This window comes from Artibeus jamaicensis, unplaced genomic scaffold (assembly GCF_021234435.1).
Source record: "Artibeus jamaicensis isolate MK-2021 breed Jamaican fruit bat unplaced genomic scaffold, CSHL_Jam_final scaffold_916, whole genome shotgun sequence".
Taxonomy (NCBI): Eukaryota; Metazoa; Chordata; class Mammalia; order Chiroptera; family Phyllostomidae; genus Artibeus; species Artibeus jamaicensis.
In genome coordinates this window covers 44,906,251-44,933,437 of record NW_026522059.1, presented here as the reverse complement: position 1 = coordinate 44,933,437, position 27,187 = coordinate 44,906,251, and the positions used below count along the sequence as shown (strand labels likewise).

Below are 27,187 nucleotides of genomic sequence, written 5' to 3'. Positions count from 1 at the left end.
AGGGAGTAATTCACTAGCTCTTTTTGATAGAAATGCTATGCAAACCTTCAGCCAAATTTGCAATGCTTTTGGTTCCCTAGCAAATCTTTAGTACCCTCAGAATTCCCTTGGAAGACCCAGGAATTCTGCAAAGAGAAGTAGCTTGTAGAGGCACAAAAGACAGCAAGAATTTCAATTTCTATTAACAGCTTTCAAATTTGGATGCATTCCCTTTCTTTGCTGTCTGGTTACTCACCTTTTATCTTTAGATATACTCTTGGCAGTATGCTTTCCCTTCCCTTCCTCCAACCTTGATTCAATTCCTAAATGTTTTCTGTGTTTTGTGAAAAGCCTGCAGCTTGAGGAATTTTGGTTGATTCAGCTTTAATTATTATTTTTTTTTGGAGGAGGGGAGTTTACAGAATTGACTAACACCAGCTGAGAACCAAGAAGCCACTCTTTTAGATCAAGAACCCGTCTGTTTAGTCTTGGAGTTTGTGTGACTTTTAGGGCAATTTCTCTGTTATACTGTATGAAGGAAGTTCTTAAATAGCATAGTTTTTCATTTGCATCAACCAACAAAATGTAAAAATAAGGATTAGTTACTTTAATTTGCTGCTAAATGAAAAGTAGGTTTGGCTTTATTCATGTCACTGTAAAAACTAAATAATAAAGTATTCACACCAAGCGTGAATTTTTTTTTTGCCAGCAAAAGTTAAAACATCAAAGAAACCTCTTTCAAATACTAACAAATTTACTTACAAACACCTATATTTATTATTTCATAAATAGGCGCAACAGTTTCCATAAAAAAGATTAAATACAGACACAGTATGAAGAAACAATAATACAGAGCCATATGTAAAGGTTATAATTTAGCTTTTTCCAATCTGTTCCTGCATCTAATAAAATACCAGGTAAGCATTTGGCAGTTTTATACATAAAAGGACTTAAATGACATTACTAACCATTACACAAAAAGTGATACAAAAAAGCAATTTTTCTGCAGTACAAAATAAATGTGTTTGCGCTTCCCTTAACACTAGTTTCTTTTTTGTCTGATCAATGAGACAAAGCCAATTTGTTTTTAAATTAAAATCATTTGGGAATACTTTTTTTTCAAACATTTTGAAAATATAGAACTATTAGTTGTTTTAAAAATGAAGTAAAAATATGAATGTTTGCCAATTTAACCCCTGTTGTGAAATCAATAAACTGGAATGAGCCAGTTTCAAATTACAATTTAGCTACAAAAACATTCACATTTTATACTCTAGGAGAGTGTGACATAGATGCTATTTACAAACTTGCTATGACTGCTACATCAAGCCATTTAAAAAGTCTTTAGTAGTTTCATATAAACACCCATTATGAAAACCAATGGAAAATCCAGGACTTTTATCCGAGACATCTACAGTTGCTAAGGCAGTTACTATAGCGCAGCACTTCACAGCAAAAAACCAACATAAAATCTGAATGGTCCAAATTTCCTTCAGGAAAGAAGAAAAACAATGTCCATAAAGGATTAAAAAATAATAAAGAAGCATGACTATTTCCTCCAGAGTGGCTGACCCACAAGCTCAAATGGTCCTAAGTGCTTAGCAACTCGTATTTTCTAATAAAATGGAGAACTGCCTTGACTGTACAAAGCAATCCATAGTGAAAGACTTCCCTGAATTCCTCAGTGGAAAGGAGAGGTGTTCAGATTTCAGGTAAGGTAGAGTGCTTTGTCTCTCTGCATGCCCCTGGATGAAGAGAAAAAAAGAATGCCTTGTTAAACACGAGACACGTGCCACAGGTGACCGCAGGGGGATGGAAGTCTGTTTGTTACAGTTTGAAGGATGATGAAGTTGTGCCCTGGGAAAATGCGCTATTAGTTAACCTACATCTAAAGCAAAGAAGGATCTAAAGGCGTTTATTCTTGGAATGGCTAGAAGACCGCTCAAACAGTTCTGGAGCAGTGTCTTCTACTTTCACGCGCGCGTGGAACCATTCCAGACCATCTTTTCAGAAAGCAGGGAGAAAAGACGGACATTTCCAAGGACTCAGGGAGCAGGGCACGGTAGGCATGCTATGAGTACTGTCTACCACCAGGTGGCGATGGTCGGCCGCTTACCCACTACTGCAGTAGTCGTTATTCCAGTCCACGGGCTGGGCGGGAGGATTTCTGCACCCAGAACGCACGTACTCCATCGCCTGGGTGACCACTTGTGCAGCTGTAGATGTAGGATTGATTATAGTCTGATAGTCGGGTGGGAGAGTAAATCCCTGAAAGGGAAAGCAGTCCACAAATAAGGATCAAAGTGGCTCTTAAAGAAGAAATGCACCTAAATATTTACCCATTGTTTGCAAACACATTACTGCTTTCTTGCTTGTGGCTCTGGAAGGGCAAGCTTATGAAAACTTAAAGCAAATGTAGAAAAGAAAACTTAAAACAAAAGTAGAAAAGAAGTGCTTACAACCCCATTCTTCTTACCTTTCCTTCATTTAACCATTTGTTAGAAAACCTTTAATTATACTCTTGAGCAGATAAATTGAACTAAAAAAAAAAACCAGTTTAAAGTATAGAAAAGCCGATTCATTCCAAACAAAGGGAAAGGAGCTAAACTCTTCAAAGTTTATGTTTTCTATCAAATGTAAGGGTAGATTAATAGTTAATTCCCCAGAATATGCAACAGAATCTTTTTTTTGAAGGATTCGGGCAGCAGGTGGCTGAGTGTTTTATTAGGCTACACCTATTCACATATTGTTCTCAAAACCCTTTTTCTTCATTCAGTCACAAAGGGACCATCTGCTTCTTCTTTTATTTGTACTTTTTTCTCAGCTAAAAAATTTCAACCAAAGCTTTCTCACAGTTAAGATTCAGAACAACCTGCCACTGGAAAACACTGAGAAGGAAAAGTGTAAGACAGAACAAATAATTTTTAATGGAAAAGCCTATTAACTGGCAAATAATTATTGCCAGTTAAATCATCAAGACTTCAGGAAGATTCTTTTAGTACATTGATATGGTGAAATGTTGACCTTTAATCCTCGCAAAGCCATTACAAATTCAAGAGCAGAATCTCTGAAGTATATATTTATATCTGGTAAACAAAAAGCTTTATACACGATGATTTTATTTTTAGCATATCTGGTGAATTCAAAAGCAGCATAAGCAAGCTTTGCTGGAAATGACCAAAAAAGCAACTTAATTAATCTTGTGGTTGTCTCTTTCTGCAGCCAGTGTCATACATGGCTTTTAACCACTGAAAAAGTCAACTTATTTAAAAATGAACCGTTCTCCATTTACTTGCGGGGAGCTTTTAAAAGCATAATATTATCAAGTTTTTACCTTTCTTTCTTTTTTTAAAACTCAGCAGAATGATCAGAGGATTGATTTTTAACTAAGGATATTTCCTTAGTCATGTATGAATGTTCCTCTTGGGACATTCAATGTCCCCTTTCACTCAAAGACACCTATTATCAAATTTCCTCAATTCTCAATATTGGCTTTAAGATACTAATTTATTTTTCATTCAAATGATGAAGACTTCAAGCCAACGTCCACACTAACTCCCAGCAAAGCTGCGGATGAATGACAAAATGTTGAATAACTGGAAACAGATCATCGAAAAGTAGAGAACTCAGCCAGCCTGGTTATTTGACCTTACACAGACTAAAAGGAATACAGTGTTTCCTAAATTAACAATTGGCTTATGGGAAATAAGCTTGTTTCTGTAGACACCACTTGCAGCTCAAGCTATAAATGTTTTCCAAAATAGCAAGGTGAACAGTAACAGGTTGAACTGATGTTTGGTTCTCTACTCCTTTTCGGGTTGATTTCATCTCGTTCTCCAGACCGGACCGTCCTCTGCCTGTTATGCAGAGTCCCACTGGCTTCTACAAAGTGCATTCCTTTCATTATGGTCATATAGTATTGCTTTTATGGAGCTTATTGTCCAGCTTTCTTGACTTTTTTTCCCAAGTATCTAGTGTGACGCTGGGCAAACCATCAGGAACAAACTCCTACAGTGAGGTGCTTCCTGTTGACTTCCATTCTGGCCCCTGTCATAAGGGCCGGCCACAGGGACTCGCCTACTGGAGAGTGTCAGGGACTCGCCCATATTCGTGGCTCACTAAATCATGTGTTCTGATAAATACAGTTTAACGCGGACCACTTATAGTCACGGTTGTAAAGGCACAGGGAGTATAAATATACAAATCTCAGGGTTTTCCTGTCTTTTTAATGTAAAATTCTCCATACTAGATTTTTGCACAATTGACAAAATGTAACCTAAAAGTAAACAAGTCTCAAAAGTACAGGAGTCAAAAAATATCTTGAGTTAGTTAAAAGTATGGAAACATATATAAAAGCAAAAAGTAAACAAAAACAAACTAAACCACTTCCACCCCACCCTACATGATCAACGACAGAAACCACCATTGCCCGTCCCCCCGGCCCCCACCTGCGTCCAGTGAAAATAGTTTCTCAGGGTTGGGCAGTGAACATCAGGAGAACATTAGTTTTTCAGTTATTCATCTAAGATTAAATGGGTAACTTCAGTTTCTAAAACCAAAATTATGTGCTACCTACAAAGTTCAAAGATTTAAAATTCATCTAACTTCAATGCCTAAATTTAAGATCACTAAAATTAAAGCAACAAAGGACCAAGAAAAACACAAGCAAAACCTGAAGTAACATCATTTTACTTGCTTTCAGTTTAGAAAATGAAACATTCTCCTGAATGTTATATATAGAGAGGCTGAGGTCAAACCTAGAGCTAAGTACATTTTTATTATTGATGTAAATATGAAACGGTGATATAAATTTTTGAAAAATGTTGGCTTAGCAGTCTAATTAAACAAGACTGAATATTTTGCATTTTAATGCTCAAGAGAAAAATCACCAACTGTTTTGTAGCATGCCTGGAATTTTAAATTTCATTTTCTGGTGCCAGATTGAAATAAAAATAGGAAACATGATAAAGATTAATTTGATGTCAGAAGGGACATTTGCTCTTTAATTAGATTTCTGTAGCCCTAGCAGTTTTGTTGGGCCACCACAGCAAGCCCCATAAAAGCCTGCAGCACAACCAAACAGGGATCCTCATATCCACACTTTGCTGGGAACTAATTTCATTTCCTGCCTGTCTGGAGAGGTATTTTCAACAGGCATCAATGTTTTTGTCTTCACAACTGATTTATTCATCAATCTCAATGTGATTTTTTTAAACCTTTAAATTACACCCAAATCCTAAAGAAGCTGTTTATTACACAAGGAAATTGAAAATCTGTCTGTGTGATATCTTACAAAGATTATTTTCTTAAGGTTATAAAGGAAGTTGACAGATATTAATGATTTTTTTTCTTGACCTCATTCGCCAATATAGTGAACAGAGAAAAAAAGGAAGAAACTGGACTCAAAAAGCTGGTCTACGGGTTTAGCATATAAAATATTATTCTAGAAAAAAAATGGATTATTCCTGGTGGAGCATATAACCCTTTTTGTAGGATGCATTCATTTTCAAGAGAGTAATAAAATAGCTAAAGTAATACTGAAATATGAGACATTATTTTAAAAATACAGTAGCCATTAATTTTCTTTCTTTTTCCCCTTGCTGTTTGAATATGTAAACATAGCCCTCATACCCAGGAAGCAAACATCTTCAGGATAAAGGTGGTTTGGATGATGCATCAGACAGGTGTAATTTCATCCACAACCTGGTTCTGCTACCACACAGGCTGAGGATGGCCTTTGATGACTGGGACATTGGCCCCCTACACACTGCTGCGGCTGTAATAAATTGAGTGATATGAAGGGGTGGTGGACACTTGTCCCCCGATTTTAGGATTACCAGCTTGGTTATCCGAAAGGGCTGCCAGTCCTTTCACCTGAGGAATCATATTCCAATGACCTGCCTATGATCATTCCCCATCACTCTCCATTCACCAGTCTCCCCACGGGCTGCCTTTCCAAGTCCTGGACCAGCCCTGCTCCTCCCACCACGGTCCTTCCAGGTTGGAGCCTCTTTTCTTTGCTGCTGTGCTTTAGACGTTCCCTCCACACCCTTCCAACCTTCCAGTATTAAAGGCTGCATCCTCTTCTCATTCTTCAGGTGGTTGTGACAGCCTTTAATAGGACCTTACTGATTTACTCCAGCTAAGGGTCCCTGAAGTTTGTCCTCCTGTTTTCTTTTTTCCCAGGGGGACTTAATAATTTATCTGTTTATCTTATTCCCACCTGCTACTCATCCAACTCTGATGTGACCTCTATGGGTCAAAGGCCTTATTACTCGTTCTCATTGATCATTCAACTCCCAGAGCCAAGACCATGTCTAGCACGTGTTGGGGGTTCTAGCAATCTTTTTGAAATAAATAAAAAAGTTTTTAAAACTTCCAAGGAAAAATAATAAAATAAAATGAAAATTTCCAGGGAATTGAAATTCTACAAACTACCCTATAGTTTCTGCTAATATTTAAACACTTTTATTACTTTTCAAAAAAATTCTCTTATTTGTCCATTCAGCATTATTCTATTGACCAAATACCATGATCAAGGCATTGCTGGAAGTGATTTTAGTCACTTTAGTCTTTCAGCCTCCACTTGGGCCCTTGCCCTTTTATCTTCTTTTATTAATGGAAATTGAAATCAGGTCCTACCATCTTGGTAAGAACACTTTTTGAGATATGCTAATAGAACTGTCTTCGAGATTGATGAATAACCTATCCAGTGTAGTCTGTTCTATCTTTCTCCTATTTGGTCCAGATTCTATATGGAAAGACAGATCACTTGAGTTTTCACATTATGTAATTCTGAAATGTTGGAAACTATTCAGGGTCATGATCACCTCATCTAAGGTGTCTGTATAAATAAAAAAAGGAACCATCTCTGGCTGGATAAATTAGGAAGAAGCTGTCCTTTCTGGCAGAGTTCTGGTCCTCAATGTGTGGAGCTGACTGCGACTTCCATGTTCTTTCCTCAGGAGGAAACAGCCTCATATTACAGCACTGTGAGTGATTCATGGGCCCCAAACCTACACCAAGCCCTGTTAGGCAGGAGTCAACAGACACATCCCTTGAACCATTAATTCTTCATGAAAACACTATTAGTTCAATAGAATGCAGGGACACCCAAAAGGCTCCCTTTTATTGTGAATGATATCTGCTGAAAAGAGTGGAAATTTGACCCTGTATCACTTGCTGATCACAAACACCATTGCGGGCAAGGCAAGATGGTAGAAGTCAGCCTGTCCCACGTCTCCCTCTCTAGGGAGCCAACAATTCATAGCTAAGTACACTATCAGAGCTTTATCAATATCCTTGCTTTAGGGACCTAAGAAGACATCAGCTAGGCTCTCCACAATCATGCTAATCCTAAAACTAACTAGAATTTAAAGGCCCTCCAAATTCTTATGAGACACAGATTTTCTACTGTGAAATTGGTACAAGGATGATTAAGAGTGAGAGGCAGCAGGTCTAGTATTTAAGAATCCAGGCTCTGATTTCTGAGTAGACTGGGGTGTGACTTCCAGCTCTGACCTCATGGGCATGTTACTCAACTTGGCCAAGCCTGAGTTTCCTCATTTGCATAAGGAAGATAACGCTAGTAGTACCTAGATTATAAATTTTCGGAAAGTAAGGATAAGGTAAGGTAACATTAATATTTGCTATTGTCAGCTCTCAGAAATCTTGTCTACAACTATAAAAATAAAAATGAATTTGAGACTATGTATATTTAATTCCTCTTTCTGGTTCTTCTGCACCCTACCCTAGTCCAACTATGGACTCAAATTCCACAGAAGCCCAGGCATCAATTCTATATGAAGGCTAAGTTTGCATATTTAATTATACATCTGGAAAAAATAGAGTAATTAGATTGTAAAAGTGAGATAAATTTGATATTATTTGTAGGTTTTACTTGGTCTATTTATAAAAAACAAGTTTTTAGAATTTTTAAATGTTTTATGCCCAGTTTAGTTTACACCTTTTGCTCCTCATTTTCAAATTTTAAAATAAAACCAGAACCCAAAAGGAAAACTTAATTTCAAAGAAAAGGTAAGCTAAGATTGCACACAAATGTTTTCTGCATTGGGGAGTGGGCGGGGCGGTTTCCAAACCTCTCATGTTTTCTAAGTCATGAAGAAGCCAGGTATCCATTCTAAAATAAAAGTATGATTAAAATCTTCATTTCTTAGGGCTTTTAAAGTTGTACCTCTTGATATTTCTGACCAGAAAGAGGGGGTCTGATTACATGTGCAGCTTTTATTGGACTCAGCAGTCATACCAGTCAGGACTTCCTTGTATCTGAATAATATTTTTAAAAAAGAGAGAGAGTTCTAAATCCCCAAAGAGATCTTTAGTAGCAGTTGGCATCTCAAAATAACAAATGCACTTTACTCAAGCAGAAAACTAGGGTGATTATAAGGGTGAAGCAAAATGGATACCATGAGAAGGAAACCAGTGATTATGCAAAGAAGCAGCTATCAACTGTTGTGATTGTATAATGCTGCCCAAACTCTCCACCTGTAAATTGTGTTTTTCAGAAGGCAGATATGTATCGAATATCTTCAGTTCTTTCTCCATTTACAGAGAAGAACAGAAAACACCTATCCCCCTTTTTACTGAATGAACAGCCCCTCTAGCACATGAGCACATACCTGCTGCATGGTGGGTGAATGTAAGGCAGACTGGACCTGCATGGGGAGCTGGTTCCCAAGGGGCTGCTGCATGGCGAGTGGCTGGTGCTGCTGCATGTTGAGATGCTGGTGGAGAGGTGGACTGATCTGGAGGGGAGGAGGGGGGGACACGGCCATGTTTGCTATAGAGACAGTCACTGGCATTTGGTTATTCGGCTTGGGGGCTATGCTCCTGGGGAGACTTGGGTGCATGGCAGTTAGGTGGGGATTCATTCCTGGTTGTTGGTGATAGTGGGAACTTAGGTACAGAGCTGAGTGGGCCTGGCTGGGCCCATGGAACACTGACGGCTTTGAATTTATCAGCTGAGGAGGTTGAGATGTCTTAACATCAACAGGTTCACTGTAGCTCTGTTGAGGAAACAAACAAGAGCAAAGTTAAGAGACACACACGGTGTTGGTTTCTATTAACAAGATGCTCTGTGAGTTTTCACATGAACTTTGACAGGAATCAACACCCATTAGTATTCCTGACTCTACTATCTAAGAACTCTATCATCATTATTTGTAAGGTGACTTACGCAAGACTGAGCTTCTTCTATCTCTGTTAAGAAATCTAAAACAACCTATGATGGCATTTTTTTCTTTTTCTAAATGCTAAGCACTAACTGGGTGGCTTTTCTCACCTTCCAAATAAAAAGAAGACAATCAGGGTGGGATGGATACCATCATGGCCCTAACAGGAAATATATGTGTAGCTCACTTGGAAATATTTCAGTGTTGGAGTTCTTCTATTGATTATATGTTTAGTTTTTTTCTTTTGTCTTTCTGCATTCTCCAAGAGCCTTGGCCTAGATATTTGTACAAAGAAATCAAACCTAGTTGATAGAAATGGATATGGAATCTGAAAGTTCTAAAATACCTTTTTGAAGTCACATAAAACCACATTAATACATCTTCAAAGGAACCATGGAACTCATTTTGATTTTTAAAGAAGCTGGTGATGAATTGTTCCCTCTAATGAACTAGATAAAAATAATCTCCCTTAGAAATTTTAGACTACATCATAAATGAATATAATTTTGCCCTAATGTTTTTTATACCTTCATATGGCCGTTTCCTAATACTCTTTTAATTGGCTTAACAACCAGGCATTTCGGTGGAAGCCAAAAAGAATCGAGATGAACCCTGAGGCATTTCTTTCTGGGCATGAGCTGACCTCCTGCTTTGCTGAGAGGAATAGGCTGACAGAACGAATGGTGAAAGAAAATGCTGAAATGTCCTTTGGGAGAAAAAAGTCACTTTGTCCAAACAAGGTCTTGAGGATGCATATATGTCCTTTTTCTATGACCTCGGTGTCATGCCTGTTCAGTTTATAAGTCAGAATGACTTTCTGGTTCCTCCCAGCAATGCAGGGTCTTTCTGAGTTTCTCTTGCTCTTTGCAGCCCCATCCACTGACAGGCACGTTAGGCCAGCTGCCTCATCACATAGGAAGACAAGAAACTAACATGGGGGCATCATGTCAGCCTACCACCTTGCTAGCAGCACAACTCATTTTTTCCCAATAATGTAGGAAAATTAAATGAAAACCACAGTAAGGATGATGCTCCATGTCTGCTGAATCGAGGAGGGGAAGCTGGTTAAATGGACTAGTACCCCACATGCTGTCTCTAGGGAAAGAACTGGCATCTGTGGAAATATGCCAAATGGTGGGAATCTGGGGTACCAGGAGATGGAACACACCACACAGAGTATATAGTAAGTGTGCCCAAAGAGGTCAAGTCCCTCCAAAGAACCCTTTCATTACTTTCCTGTGTCAATGTTAGTGCAGCCTTTCAAAATAGGAATGCACATTTAGACTCCTGTCTTCTATAGTAATAATAATTGTTCATATAAATTTTCAGGGGGAGGCTTTAGACCAAAGAAAGAAGCTTTATTAAATATAATACCTAGAAGGGAAAGGGTGATCAAAGAACACGTATCAAGGACCCATGGACAAAGCCAAACAGGGTAGGATTGAGGGTGGAAGGCGGCGGTGGATGGGGTGGAGGAAAGTGGTGGGGGTGGAAAAATGGAAACAACTGTATTCGAACATTAATTTTAAAATGATTTAAAAAATGAAAAGAAGAAAAGTACAAACAGGTAGTCATGGAATAGCCATGGGGATGTAAAGTACTGTGTAGGAAATGGAGTAGCCAAAGAACTTGTACGCAAGAGCCATGGACATGAATGATGGCATGTGGTTTGCCTGAGGGAGTGGGGGGTGTTGGGTGGAAGGGGGAGTAAGGGGAAAATTGAGACAACTGGAATAGCATTATCAATCAAATACAATAAAAATATAGTACGTAAGAGGTAATTTCAATTAAAAAATTAAAGCAATTTTCTTCCTTCCACTCAAAAGTTCTTATTGTTGATGCACAGAGGAGTGAACAATTTAAGGAAAAGGCCAGTCAGGCTAAGTCAGGCCGTGCGAACAGTGGCTGTTTACATCATCATCACAACACGTACTGCAATGATAGGCCTCAAAAGTCATTCCATACATGTGAGGATGGTTGTGTGTCTGCTGTGCGTGTGTTGAAGTCATCGGGGAAAGTGCTTTCATTGTGTCTGCACTCCCTCTTCTTAGCCTATGGCACAAGGGCTAATTTCATGTTCAGTCACCGACTGTTTTGTCAGTGTCATTCAGGGAAGAAAGGATTACATGATGAGCCAGTCGATAGCTATAACGCATAATACTTGTTAGTGCATCTTTAGTGTTTGCGGTTTAGATATTTTTAATTCAAACAGAAGGGAAATCATTCACATTTGCCATACTCTCAAAACTATGAGATATAGGTAATTGTAAAAATTTTTTAAATTTCTGGAGCCAATAGTTGCCTCATTACCTACTGATATTATATATAATATCATATATAATGTATATATATGGTCTATACAGGGTCTGGCACAAATAACACCCCTTTTTATTACAAAATCATAAGCATGTAATTCTGTAACATATCAATATCACACTCAAGCACACCATGTGACATTTTAGGGGAAGTGTTCAAATTAAAACTATAAATTATTACACCCATATTATGACCCTACTGAACACACTCAAGCAGGCCTTCCTTCTGCCGGACCCTGCATGTATATTGCATAGGTAGCCTGAACTTGCACGTATGCACCTGTGTACATGTAAACCAAATGTACAGAAGTACATATGGCATGTCATTCAGACATAATCATGATCATCCCAAGAATTACAACGGTGTAATAAGTACACGTGTGTAAATGAAACAGACTTGAGGAAATACACTTGCGCTACACGTACACTAAAAATGCCCCATCCTAATGCGTGCAGACCCTCTGCAGCAGCAGGTCTGGCCTCGTGGGTGGGCAGCCAGTCCTGGAAAGCACTTCTAGGTGCCACAACCACTTTGACCCCCCAACACACACAGTTTGCACATTGTATTGAAGGTGTTTCTGGAAAAGTAAATAGCTTTAAACAACAACATAAAATATGTGTGGTGATAGCACTCGGTTATGTAAGATCAAGTGGGTGCATTGAGAGCAGGGGTCCTTGGGACCCTCAGTATGTGAATGTACATTGTAACTCTACAGGTGAGAACCACAAAAATCTCTTCTCAGTGGGCTGTTTCATGGCAATAATTTTCAATGAAAAATACCAGTGCAGGAGAATTAATAAATTACACACATATTTAAAATGGCAAGTAGGACATACATTTCAGGTTAAGTAGTCAGATGGGTTGCCTCAAATACATCGATTTGCATTGTCTCAAAATGCATAGTTAAATTATATATAGTCAGGTACAATATTAAACTAATAATTGTTTCATGTTTCCTGGAATTCTGTCTGCTTAGTGGATTTCATATTCTAGGTTAAGGACAATGCCACTTTCTGGATTTAGGAAGTTGGTAGCTTCCCAACTACAGCCTAGAAAACCTAAGGTGTGGACATGTTAATGGTTGTCCTCAAGGTTGAATTCAAAATTAACAATGAACCCAATTCTCCCCAATTTTACTTTTCAATTAGTAGCATGTGGTCTACCATATAGATAGATAACAGGTAGATGTAGAGACAGGAATATAGACTTACAGGTACATAGAAGTTGCAACTTCATTTGAGATACTTTATTGCCAACCTTGTAAAGAGTCTCATTTTTCATGATAAACACACAACATTTGTCTATTCAGCTGTTTCTTTGTCATTTATCTTCTCTAGACTATAAATTGTGTAAAGATCAGTAAAACTAAAACATTTTGGGGATGGACTGTGGGAGTGGGGATAGGCTGGGTGGAGGAGGGCAAAGGGGAGAAATTGGGACATCTGTAATAGAGTAACAATAATTACTGGAGAGCATTATGCTAAGTGAAATAAGCCAGGCAGTGAGGGACAAATACCATGTGACAAATATCTCACCTTTAACGGGAACCTAATCAATAAAAGAAAAAAGCAAGAAAAATATAACCAGAGACATTAGAATTAAGAACAAGCTGACAGTAACCAGAGGGGAGCAGGGGGGGGACAGTGGGGAGAAGGGTTTTCAGGAACTAGGATAAAGGACACGTGGACAAAACCAAGGGGGAGGGTGGAAGCAAGGGAGGGAGGGGCGTTTGGTTGGAGTTGGGGGGGAGTGGTGGGAGGTAAATGCAGACAACTGTAATTGAACAACAATAAAATAATTAAAAAAGAAAAAAAAGAAATAAAAAAAGAAGTTCACATAAAAAGGGAGAGGAGATATTCCAGGCTGTGGAGGAAAAAAAAAGAAAGAGCAGTAACTTTTCATCACCAGGAGGAATATGGGCAAATGAAATCGATTTCTCAAAGTAACGATTTAGACAACAGTTGAAACAAAATTTATGACATAGAGGGGGAAAGAATTTTGGGAAGTTGCATGATTTCTCTTTACTTTCCAAATATTTAATGTGACAGTGTAAATAATGTGCCTAGCTATGGGACTGTTCACAGCAGGTACCTCAAAAGGCACTCTCTCCCTGTATGCTCTCTATAAAATGAAGCCCTCCATCATCAGGAAAAGGATCTTTTTTATGAGAGCAACTAGAATCTCTGCTTCCCACGCATCGGCACAATGCCAAGTACGTAGAGACGGCGAACGTGCTTCCTGAATGACGGAAGGACTCTCCTTGAGCAACACGCAATCACTGCTGCCTCTGCTGGGGCCCGGGCAAAACACGCCCTCCCTCTTCCCAAGGGGTGAGGAAAGATCAGAAATCTTTGAAAACTGACAGAATGTCACACTGATACTCTACTTTCTTCTTTGCTCTCAGCATCAGCCATGCCCTCCCAGGAGTGATGAGAAGTTACAACCCTTAGCTTAGTCTTTCGGTTCACTGGCCCTTTATTTCCCACGGGATCTTGGGTGGATGCAGACCGCAGGGAAGCTGACGGTGCTCCACTCCTAGTTTGAGAATCAGCATCTTTATGTGAAGGTCTACCCATTTAGACAGGAAAAAAACTACCTCTAGCTTCATTTCTGATTAATTCTTTATCGGACTAATACAATGGGCCACCTATTAATTACTGAGTTATTTTATTATTTGGGAAGATAGGAAGAATTAGTTCATCTTCCATAGCAAAGTAGCAAAGTGCTGTGAATTTATAATCTGATTAAATGGGAATATTAAAAAACCATAAATATAATATACTGTCATTTTTTCAATTAAACTATGAGAGCAAGGTTACAATTTTGCAAATTAATTACATTGTGTATGAAGATCTCTATACCTGCTTTTCATGAGGTAGAACTATTTTCTAATACAAACTTCATAATTTGTATTGGTTTCTATTTTTGAACACATTAACCAGTTTTATTTTAGTGGTGTGTGCTTTATATAGCTAACCTGATAAATGTGATTTTACTACTGTACACACAACTGAAAATCAACCCTCAAATCAGACATGTCAATGCAAAAATTGTGTTCTTGCTGTTGGTTTCTGAATAAGTTCTATTTCCCGTTTGCTTCTGGATCCCTGATTCTGAAAGATGTTCTCTATAAGCAAAATGAGTGCGCATTTGTAGCAAGAGAGACTTTTGGGTCTTTTCAGTAGAATCTTCCATGAGAGAGAAACGCAACTCTATAAACCTTAAGACACTTCTTACTAGCCAAATTGTTGATTATCCAACATAGTTTTGGTACCATTTACTTTGTATAATGAAGATAGTATTGCAGAATGTATAAATGCCCCCATCCCGGATGATAACTGTTATAGAAATGAAAAATTGACTAAGCAATTATTATTAAAAAAAAACAAAGTATAAACAAACACAAGACGTAAAATTCAGTGGAAGCAACAATGTAGGAGGCTGCTGAAGCAAATAAGAGTAATCGCCCATTTAATTTGATTCTTGTTTTCAGCCCTGACCAATGCTTGATGCACTGGAAATTAAACAACATTTATGAACTGACTCAATTGTGCATTGTTACTTCTGGAAAAAAAATTCTTCCTGGTCCTTGCAGGTGATTAACTTATACCCCGAAGCATGAGATTTTATTATCTTTAAATCATAATCTGGGTTTACAAAGCTGTACATTTTATGTTAACAGTCATAAAATGGTCCATCTCATTTCCAAATTTAGACTCAGTGTTTGTCTCCATGGCATCAATTCTATAAGTTACTTCATCCTGTAAAAAGAAATCATTGCTTTTGTTTTGAATTCACTACCCCTCAACTGAACTGAGCACTGTGATTCTTTACCACTGGTTGTGTCAACAGAAGACTTGTAACTTAATTCAATGGTGTCCTACACTGTACATTAAAAAAAATCACTTCCGTTGTCCCTATAATTTTTAGCACAAGGTAGAAGCAAAATCTTCTAGCTGGTGTGTGACCTTAAAGTCATGAATCTGATGACCCTCGTTTAACAAACCAGAATTTGTTCCTGCAAATGCTGTCCCCTCCAGGCCAGCACTTCTAAGACAGTGGGAGTTTTTTTCAGTAACACTGCGTTTACTTGGAATACCTGGGAACTTCCAGACTGGGTTTCTCTTCAGAGCTTGCGGAACACTGTTTCACACATCCTTAGACAATGCTTCGTCTTTTGATGTGAATTTGATTTTTGGAAACAGCGAATAGTCACTGGAAGCCAAGTCTGTGGGTTATATCTGAGTGATGTTTGGGGAAAAGAATGAGGTGTGAAAACAATGTAACAAGATTGACTTTCTAAAGTGGCTCATAAACTTTTCTGACTGCAGTTCTAAAAGAGGAGTTTCAAGAATCTTTTGAACTCAGGGAGCAATAACGAAATAAGTTCGCAGCCTCCCTAGGCGACCACTTTGAAGGCAACACTCATTTTGGGAATATAAATTCTGGTCTATGTGGTGAAATGAAACTAGTTCCAATTGCTTTAAAGTTATACATTGTTTTCAACATAATAATTTAGACCCATGTCTATGGAAAAACTATATATCCTTAAGCTTTACTTAATAGCCCAACCCAAAATGACATTAAATAGCGTGTAAAACTGCTCCAGCCAAGAAGCCCGAGCCTTCGTAATAGCACGCATTCTTGGCTGTCAGACTGACTATTCTTAGTCTCTCCCAACGAAAGACTCATAAAGACTACTTCAATTAAGAAACCTGTGTAGATGAGTTTTTAAAATAGCTAGATCATTTCTTATCCTTATAAAAAGAACTTATCTTGAAACAAATTTTTATTTTAATGTCACTTAAAAAACTTTATATGAAAGCAGCCTTGCAGACACATTGAAAATAGGAGCCAGCTAAAGTTTCAATCATGCACAAACTTTTCCTAGTTTTTTTGCACACTTACAAGTGATATTAAAATAAAATTATAACAACAATAATAAAATAGCTGGTATTTATTGTTTCCTGTAGGATCTCAAATCATGCAGTTTATGTCGAGTTTCCTATTTTATCCTCACGGAAACCCTATGATGCAGGCCCTGTTATCTTCTCCATTTAACACACAAGTTAGAGACTTAGAACAGCTGAATGACTTGCTGCAGACAGGCCGTTAGGCCATGGGACACCTGGAATCTGAGCCCAGATCCACCTGCCCCCAGTGCCTGTGGACCTCTGTGCCCTCTGACGGCACTCTCAGTGTGACATGAGGTCCTCTGACGCGTCCCCTGATGCCTTATGGAAGCACAGAGGACGAAGATACTTTAGAGCTCTACGATCCTGCTATACCCTGTTGTTTCCTGTTTGTGAATCTCTGTGTAAAAAAACTGTTTACCCAAATAATTCGAGAGTTGAGTCATGCCCTTTGTTCAGACTATATTCCTCTGGTTTGAAATGGACTCCGTTTTCTTATTCTGGCGTCGGAGAAAACGGAGCACCAGGTTCCACTGTTCTACATCCGACGCCCGTCGTGGGCGTGCACGTGCCTGCGTCTTGCAGTCTCTTCTCAGCTACTGCTTTCTGCCCTTCGCCTTTTAGCCACTTAGGTTTTTTAACTTTTATTTTTCAATTACCCTTACCATTCCATATTGTATTAGTTTCATGTGCACAACGAAATGATCAGACATTTACATATCTTACAAAGCGGCCATCCTGGGGAGTCTAGTCCACACCTGGCACTGTGTATGGTTATTACAATGTTACGAACTAGATTCCTGATGTTGTACTTTATATCCTCGTGACCATTTTTATAACTGGCAACTTGTGCTTTGCAATCCCTCCACCTTTTCACTCACCCCCTAACTCTCCTCCCATCTGGCAACTATCAATTTGTTCTTTGTCTCCTAGAATTTGTTTTTGTTTTGTTTCTTTCCTCCTTTTGTCTTTTAGATTCCACATGTAAGTGAAATTGCATGGTATTTGTCTTTCACTGTCCACTTATTTCATTTAGCATAATTTCAGTTGCTTTTATGACATTTTCTCCTGAAATCTCTCCCATCTCCCTATTTAAATTATAGAGCCTCCAGTTGAATAGATTATTGCAGGGTTTGACAAGTGTTGTGTTTCCATACTCTGTACTTCTATTCACGTGTCCAGTACTGAAGTGTCTGCCCAGCAGAGCATGGCCCGTGGCTGGGTGGCGACCAGGTGAGGCACTGGCACAGATGGAAGATCATGGTTGCAGACTGATGCTCCTTCAACCTTCTGCAGGCCTCAGGTTTCTCTGAGGGTCTCTGGAATGCCTCTGGGGGTGGCAATCGGGAGTGAAAGTGGGCAACTTTCTACCCCCTGCCTCATTTAAACCAGGGAAGCTTTACTCTTAGCTATCTAATATGTAAGAGCGGGCATGGAATTTTACTGGGGCTAACAAAAGGTCATAGGTCTAAAGAAAGAAACATTTGACAACCACTTGTAGGGTAGAGAAAACCTATAAGCGTTAGAATAAGACAGTGAAAGGCTGGGTCCTCAGTCGGCCACTATCAACCTTTCCTCACTGTGGGCAAGTCATTTAATCTGCCTAGGGGACTCCAGAAAATGGGCCTAAATCTTACTTTGTAGGGTTATTGTGATGATTACTAGAAATATACGTATTTCCAGCACCATGTGTGGCTCGTAGAAGCTACTTGATAACAAGACATTATTTGTATTTGTGTTATTATTGGAAAAAGTTCAGTGACCTTCTGAGAATATGTCAGTATTACCATTTTAATGTATGACAGAATATTCATTTATTATGACAGAGCTTTTCTTAGAAAAAGAAATCGTTTCTCCATTTCTATTTTATTCGGGCCAGGAGTCATGTTAATTAATTTGTCGGGTTAGTGGTATATAGCAGATTTAAACTAAAACATAACGTGAGCTACTGAGACGAGACAGGCATTGTTAATCCTGTGACTCAATTTCATGGGTGGAGCCGGCGTTCGCTGGCTGTTTCTATTTTTGATTATGTTCCGTAAGAAGCAGCTAATTTTAGACTGTAGTTTCAAACCTTTCAAGTGTCGTGAAGCATTCTCCTTTGATGTGCTGTATTCCCCTTTGTGCTCTCAGCACCTAGCCCTGCGCCTGACACGAAGCAGGTGTCGTGCAGCCCTGGGCGGATGCAGAGTGTGGCCTGGACTGGAAGCTGCACCAAGAAGCAGACTTGACTTGGCTGCGGACTAGTGAGGGGAAGAGCTGTTGGCCTGGGAAAGTGAAGTCTTGTTTGGTGAGGCGACTGCATGACATGGAAAGTAGGTACCAAAATATGTAGTTCTGGAGGAGTAAAGCAAGAACTTAGGAAAATAAACATGATGCTCTCTGGCTAATAAGAGTATTTCACCGATGAGAGAGAGCCTGTGCTCCGCCGTGACTTGTAGGACACAGGGTGTCCAGGAAGCAGGTCAAGCACACTGTCCAGACGCATGAGCAGTAAGGTCCAGCACGGGGATTGAGAGCGGGCTAGCTCAATGCTGGCCTTGGGCACTGGTACCCTATGTGATAAGTTCCCTCTTTAGTGAAATGTGGATAATCAAGCCAACTTAGTGGGATAAGGTGTGGGACTGAGGAAGCTCATTCACATAAAGTGATCTTTTAAAAATATAAATCAGATCATGCCATTTGCTACTGACACCAGGTCAATGGCTTCCCGTGTGTTGAATAAATCCAGTTCCTTTCAGTGTCCTGCAAGGCCTTCCCAATCTGGCCCCTGCCCACCTTCCCAGCTTCACTTCAAACCACATGTCCTCTGTCACTCAGCTCCAGCCACACTACCTCTCAAGTCCAGGAGCCACTTTTGTCCCCAAGTCTTTGCCCCTGTTCAGGGCTCTCCCCTCAGCAACTTCTGTGTCTGCAGGGCCTGGGCTTCCTTTGACTCTCAACTCCAATGTCACCTCTTCAAAGAGGACTTCACAGTCCACCCTATTAGATCCCTTGCTTTATTTCCTTCAGAATGTTTAGATTTTCTGAGATCCTGGTCATTTATCGTTTATGTTTCCACTATTGCTCTCCCAGATGAAGGAGAAAACTCCTTAAGCACAGCGGATGTGTCTGCCTGTTTTCCACCGCGTCCGGAGCCCGGCACAGTGCTTGGCACAGACCACGTGCCCAGGGGGACCTGCCAGACAGATGCAGGATCGAATGAACGGGACAGACTGGAGCTCGGCCGGTGTGCTGTGCTTACCTGAAATTGTACTGAGCAGTATCACGGGGCACTTTATGACTGCCCTTTTAGCTCTTTCAGAATAGGGAAATGATTTATACTTAAAAAATTACAGCATAGAAAAATATATGCATACATGTAAAGGATTATTTGTTATAATTTGGAAGAAAAATGGTTTCTTTTGATTTTACTTATATGTGGAATCTAAAAAAAAAAAACACAAGCGAATAAATAAAACAAAACACAAACAGACCCATACAGGGATCCAGAGAACAGACTGATGGTTGCCAGAGGAGAGGGGTGTGGGGCCTGGGTGAACAGACATACACACATACATAAATACACACACACACACACACAAACAAACAAACAAACAAATAAATAAATAAATAAACAAACTTAGTACTGTACTTATCAGAACAGTCCCGCAAGAAGAACACATAAAATGGAAAAGAACTGGGTTTTTACATGTTTCCATCTGCAATGGGAGGGTAGGCTGGAAATTTCTCTGTACCTGCCTGCAGGGTTATACTGTAAATATCTGTTCACACAGAACATCGGAGGGTCCTTTCTCTCTAACCTGGACAGGGTGTTTGTAACTTTCTTTCAATTTGGATACACACAATACATCGTTGTACATAAATAGACATTCAACAGTTCCAGCAAAATTCCTACTGCCAAAGAGAAGAAAAACGTCAGAGTAAGCTGTAAAAAAAAAAGTGCTTGGTTTTTAAAATATAGAAATGGCAATTCGCAGCATTTATACAAATTGCCGTATACTGAGGGTTGCAACTCTGAGAGGGAATTGTAAGAAAAGTTGCAGCTAAGAGCATATCTGAGGACACTTGTTTTGAAAGTAAAGGCTTAGTCAGTATTATAGCATTCTGGCAATCTGCATATCATTTACCAGCGTGCTTTGTATCGGAATTGAAATTTTTGTATCGATTTTCTTGGATAAAATGCTTTGACTAACACTACTTAAGATGCTCAAAAATAAATTTATCTTGGTTGAAATCTTACTTCACTTTTCAAAAATCCCCCTTACATTTTGGGCATACCAGTCTGAATAATATCAGTAGGAGTATTTAACCCAATGGCTGGATGGATCTAGTATATTTCTGCTATAATTTTACACACATTCTGTGAATTCTATAAATACACAGAAATGCGAGATTGGATCAGCAGAAAATATATATAGCTTCGAAAAGTTAGAAATGAGAAAGTACGAGATCCATAGTGAGAGAGTATGGGGGACTAGAAATTTTAAGGTTAAGTAAGAAGTATTAAGTTTTTCTACAATGCCATACCTTCGAAGTGGAATAAAATTTGTGTTAGGCTACTGGCACACAGAAATACCTTACGTATGTATATTTGTGCTCTTTTCTGTTCTGCCCCAGTACAATCAGCATATGTTTTCCCCTTCCAAAACCTATGTTATAGAATTAGTTGTCAGTTGTCAGAAGGGGCATGGGTATCTGTGGATCACAGAGAAAGTATTCTTCGTGGGTGCATGGAATGAAGTCCAGAGCCCCAGGACACACTGAGCCAAGTAACAGCCCAATTTGGACTTGAGATGACATACTATCAAGCATCTATAAATACAGCCCTGTCTCTCTGAGGTTACCTCCCTGAGAAATCTAAAAAGGGAACTATATCTTTAATAACCTGAGACCAAACAGTCAGCTGTTGAGTATTTTTAACAGAAAGAACTAGTGTTTAAGATATTTTATATTTTACTTTAGTTTTTAAAAATATATTGATTTTTAGAGAGAGAGAAAGGGAGGCTGAGAAACAGAGAAACATTACTGTGGGAAAGAAACATCAATTGATTGCCCTCCATATGTCCCAACCAGGATCAAACCCACAACCCAGGTATGTGCCCTGACTGGAATCAAGCATGCAGCATTTTGCTGTATGAGATGATGTTCCTAACAACTGATCCAAACCATATTTTAATGCATAAAATATTTTTAAGTGGCATTTTCACTTTCAAATAAAATAGTGCAGTTTTTTTTAGGGTGTGGGAAGTAGGCTTGCATCCTAATGGTGTTGTAATAAGGCCAGGATTTGACAGTTGGCATCTCCACGGCAATGAAGGGCGATGAAGGAGCAGGCAGTTTAACATGGGGATATAGAGAAATAGAAAGTTGGCTGAGGATTAAGAATGTGTTGTGATTAATCCACAGGTGGAAACTATTTCACAGAAGGCCCAGAGGATGCTGCTCTTGTCTTTTAAGTATGAACAAACATTTCCATAACATATAACTATATTGCTTTGTTTAGGATTTAGTGTTTTTCAACAAAGAAGGTTGTGCAGAAATGCGAAAGTGATCTTGTATGCTTCCAAATGACCACCACCGTCTGCAAGAAGATGCCTACAATCTGACAATACTGTACAACTGAATGTTACCTTGGATACGAGGCTGGCTCTGTAAGCTGCCAGTTGCTTCAGGTACTCTTTCTTTGCAGCCTCGGTTTTCTTTTTATAGACCTGTGACAATGACAAAGAGACTTAAATTAGAAAGTGCATCTGCTTTTGTTTCCAGCTCAGTACAGTGCGGAATGACAACTGCACACACAGAAACACACAATTACATTATGTAACAATAGATACCTCCCCAAAGATTGAATTCTCTTAGTGAAACAGGTTTTTAGGAAGTATGGCAATAGGCTAGATAAGAAGATTAACAATAATAACATTTTCCGTTTTATGTAAAGCACATGAAAAGATTCATCTGGTTTACTGGGCGACTGGAAGTAGTTGGCTTAGAAAGACACTATTGGCAAAGGCTCCCAGGGAGACACACGTGAGCAAAGAATACATTCATACGACGAGCAGATAATTCTACAGTGCATTCAAATCCTGATATATATGTTCCATGTAAATGTAAAAATGAGGACAGAGTTCAAAGATAGCCAATGATGTTCAGTAAGTAAATCCAGGGAACGATAAATTGGTAGGTTCATCAGAATTTTGAGATTTTGAGCCTTGAAGTTCGATTTCAAAGACTCGGGACTTGGCCATGGCAGTGGGACACACTTGGGGGTGGACGGGGCCCTGGCGGCCGAGGACTGCGCGCACGCCGGCCACACAGCCTGTGCTGGTCGGGTCCTGTCCCGCTGAAACGGCGGACAACCGGGATCTGTGGGCTCCGCATTGTGAACCGGTAAAAATGTTCAGAAATGAATTTCAGTAGCCAGCAGTTTTCATTTTTGGGTGGGAATTACCTGGAAATTTAAGTAAAATCATCCTAAATTGAGCAAAAGCACTAAAAAATGACTCGCTGCTATGCTAAAGGTCACATCACTAAGTTAAACAGGGAGGCGCGGTCAGAGGCGAAAACCAAGGACTGGCAGAGGGAACTCGCGTGGCTGTCCGCTACCACGGCGCCGACTCTTTCAAGCCTTCGGTCTGTCTCTTTGTTTTCACAATCTCTCGAAATCAGCCTTAAACAACAAAATATTTTCCATCATTTACTGCGTAAATAGAAGTGTATTTTTATCAACAGCTATTTTAAATTTGCCACATCTTGAATTTCACAGCAGGATGAGGCTTGGCTAGTACTTTGTAATGCTGAGCTGAAAAACACACAAAGTACCGAAAAGTGGCTTTGGGATCAGAGTAGTTAAATGTAAATTATGTCTAAAGACCTGCCGAAGTCCACCACGGAGGTCGATTTATGGCTTTTAATGCTGAAGGGGTTCTACTGAGCCCAGTCTCCAACTGTGAAACGCAAGATGAGAGAAATATTATTTACTCATGAATATTTTAATTAAAGCAGAACGTTTTACTTAAGGTAAACAAATGACTGACCTTGTCAACAGAATGACAAAGGACCCTATAAAATACATGTGCGAATCATTCCATTCTTTTAGGGAGGTCTTCAGCCTAGACTTTTATACTTGGCATTTCGATATAATGGTAGGTGATTATAATAAAGCAATTGAGAATTCATATGATATTATCATGTAATCATTGTTCCATCTTTACTAAATATCAAACTCAAGAGACTTAAAAGTTTTTCTTTTTAAATAAAGACCAATAAGTCCTTTGGTTTTAGTAAAAGAGTATTCTAAATTTACTGAGCTAATTACGGGAAGTCAAATGCAGATACTTTTTTGGAAAATTTGGATGTGAAAACAGATCGGTGCAAAGGTGCAGCAAATGCCTTTGAATGGTGTGCCCCATGCGTATTACAGGCCCTGGTTCAGCCACAGTCAGAGAATCAAAGGTCTCCTGCTTTTTATGTTTGTTTTTTTTTTTTAACCTTGAGAGACAGATTGCTATTTCTAGTTTTCCCCTCAAGCACCTCCTCCAAGACATAACTTATGATTAATAAGTTTAAACTGACATTATTTACATTTACTTTTAATACCTTAAAATATTTCTAGAGGATTTCCTCCCACACAGATAGAAATCCCATTCAGGCCTTTAAAACAAATGCTTAGTAAATACTGAGTATTTTTTATGGTAATACACATTTGTATGCTCAAAGCACTTACATCATGTTTTTATCAATATGCCACTCTAACCGACTCCCAGGTAGCTAACTGGGGTTCGCTGAACTTCCAAAGGCAAATCTAATGTGCTCTGGTCCACAGCATTGCCCAACCATCATTTTCTCAGTAGCAGCGTATGCGGCAGTATTGCCAGATGGCCTCATTGTAGCATCTACCACCTTTCTTGCATTTGGTATCTACTGAAACAGCAACAGTGTGGCTGGAGCCATCCCTTTGTTGGGCTCCCAGTAGCCAACATCCCACAAAGCGTTAACTCTCCTAAAACTTGTTGATTAACCGCCACAGGAGAAAGGTGGCTAACAATGAATTTCAGGCTGAATGTGCCCCCTGCTTTCACTTGGGGATCAATGTCGTTATGGGATGCCTGACTAGCATTCAGAGTGCCCTGTTTTCTACAAATGGCTCCCTATTGGCTATTGACAATTAGCTATGTGGGATCATTGCACAAGTGCCTAAATACCACTTTAGAAAAGAGTAAACTCATCATGTCACATTATATGGATTGATGGATTCGCTCTTTCCTGAACAGCTGCAGATGTTTGCAGGGAGGATTCAAAGGGCAGTGATTTCGGGAGGTATAATTCTGTCATTGTGTTTAAAGGGGAGTGGCCCAGATCAGGATTAAAATCTGAGTCAACTTTCTTCAGCAGTGGTGTGGGCCCTCCACCTTTGAGGACTATCTGATGGTTCCAGTGTTAGATACTGCTCTGTCTTTCTGATGAGCCCTTCTAATGTTTTACAGAGATGCTTTTTCAATTCTTTCTTTTGCTGGAAATGTTTCAAGAAAGATCTCAAATGTATGAGAGAATGATAGAAATATGTACATATTCAACATGTAGGTGAGGTGGGGGAAATTCTTACTTTAGAACAGGTACATAAAAGTCATCAGTAAAATATTCCTCAAAACTGTTTCAAAGCCTCTGTTCACGGGTGGAGAAAGTCTGCTCACAGAGGCCAACGGTGAGGCCAACTGCCCTTGGCAATGAGCTGCCCACTGCAGTGATCAAACCTTCTAATCTAGGAGGATGGGTCTGATTTATGTCAAATTTAAGTTTGGGAAAGAAATGGTCTCTCTCTCTCAGGGAAAGACAAATATTTTAAAGTTATGTGATTCATACAGTAAATATTAGTACTCAGTTGAGCTACAAAATGGCTTCCAAATGGTCTACAGCTGTTTGAAATAAAGTGCAAAGTTGGCCAGATGGGGATTTAAAAATCATAATACATCATTTATCATTTTTCCCTAGCTCATCCAAACACTTTTGAATTCATCCTGTCCTTAGTTATGTGCTGTGGTTTGTTATTCTAAGAAAGCTACCATATCCCATCTAAGGATTGCATCTCAGTAGTTAAACTAAAACATATATAATGGCTAAACTAAAACATACGTAGATAGACATCAAATAGAAATGCTACAGAATCCATATCCTGTTCATGTAATTGAGTGATTCACTGAATCATTTTTGAAATGCTCTAAATACCAGCAATACACATATTTTTACAGGCTAATTACCCCTAAATAAAACCAGGAGTTCAATATCGGTGACTATAATAAACTCAAATAGAAAAAATTCTAATACAATCTGTCATTTGGTTCTTTTGCTTTTTTGCTCTTTACCCAAACAATCCATTCAACTCATACAAAAAAAAAAAAAAAAGTAAACTCTTATAAATACCATTTAATTCCTTCTTCCTTCCTTCTTTTCTGCTCAGGCCCCTAGTTAATCTCTAGTCATAGTTTATTTCAACCAAGACTTTACAGTAACAATAAGAAAAAAATATATAATTCTCCCAATGTTGTATTCCATTCAAACCCTAAAAAATATTAAAAGGCATTTTTTGAGGTTGACTTCAAATGCAGTTTTCTTCCCACACTACGAGTTCATATTTATAGAAAATGCTTGGAAACACAGCTATATATTAGAAATAATAATTTAACCACAGTTTTCTGCCATATCCTTTAGAAATTAATGTTTGCAGCTTCTTTCAATGCTATTATTATTTAGGACAGTTAAAAAAAGCTCATCTGTATTTTATATAGAACTCAGTCCTCAAATGCAGTTAAATTTCCATCTTGTGTAACTTGCTCAGCATTTTCTTAAGCATTCCAGAACTCAAAAAGAACTTTAAAAAGTAGTATTCAGAGGCCTGAAAATACTATACAACATGAAAAAAATGTTGCTATCGGTTCTTGTCGGGAATACCTGAACACGGTTCTGGAAGGCCTACCTAGTAATGGCGTGGCCTGTTTCCGGAATGGTAGGTATCATTCCAGAAGCAAGCCCCTCTTCCAGAAAATAAAAAAGGCTACAAAATACATCTGTTCATTTATTGGATGCGGTTGACTGTGGCGAGTACGATGTCATTCAGTTGCATGTAATAATATACTGAGTGTCTGACAGATGCCTGCTGTGGTGTGAGGCCCTGGAGCTGCCGGGTGAAAACAGGCATCAGAAACATGCCCACACTGTGTGCATTTTTCGTGTTAAGCACTTTATATACTTGTATATCGTCTTCAGTTCTGTCAACAAGAATGTTGCCATTGTTTTTATCATTTCCATTTCTACAGACAAGAAAATAGACTAGAAGAGATAGTCATTTTACCCAATAGCTTACAGCAAGTATGGCAGATCCATAGCGTGAATCAAAAAGTTCCGCTTTTGTTTATTCAATGGCTCCTCCTAGCGGCACAAGTCCCTTGATGCCTTTCTAAGACGCGGCATCTCAGGGGCCTGAACTCTCTCTCTCACTCTTTTTTTTTTCCTACAGCTGAAGCCCCAGGACACAGGGTAGTGCTTGGTATATAGTAGGTGCTCGGGAAAAGTCATGATTGAGGGTAGAGTACTTAGTCTCAGCTTTTTCCTTCTATGAGTCAGTACAAGGGCAAGTGCTCATCAAAAAGTACTAAATTGCATCTTCCACATCAATGGAAATAGAGATTTCGATATACAGATATACAACCTACCCACCCCAAACATTTTTACCAATAATGCATAAAGTACCACCAACTTGAGTGATTATTGTTAAATTCTGTCCCTGACAAT

At 39.0% G+C, this 27,187-nt stretch overlaps 1 protein-coding gene across 2 annotated transcripts in view; it reads right to left on the bottom strand.

The window, feature by feature from the left end:
- Window positions 1-565: 565 nt before the first annotated feature.
- Window positions 566-27,187, bottom strand: part of TOX (thymocyte selection associated high mobility group box) — a 307,625-nt gene continuing 281,003 nt past the window's right edge. For both annotated transcript variants that reach the window (XM_037167525.2, XM_053661042.1), the window contains exons 6-9: window positions 22,033-22,113; window positions 8,619-9,005; window positions 2,096-2,247; window positions 566-1,724 (exon numbers count right to left, since the gene is read on the bottom strand). In XM_037167525.2, coding sequence (XP_037023420.2) covers window positions 1,688-1,724; window positions 2,096-2,247; window positions 8,619-9,005; window positions 22,033-22,113 — 657 coding nt within the window. In that variant the 3' untranslated portion in view covers window positions 566-1,687. The remainder of the gene's footprint in view (window positions 1,725-2,095; window positions 2,248-8,618; window positions 9,006-22,032; window positions 22,114-27,187) is intronic.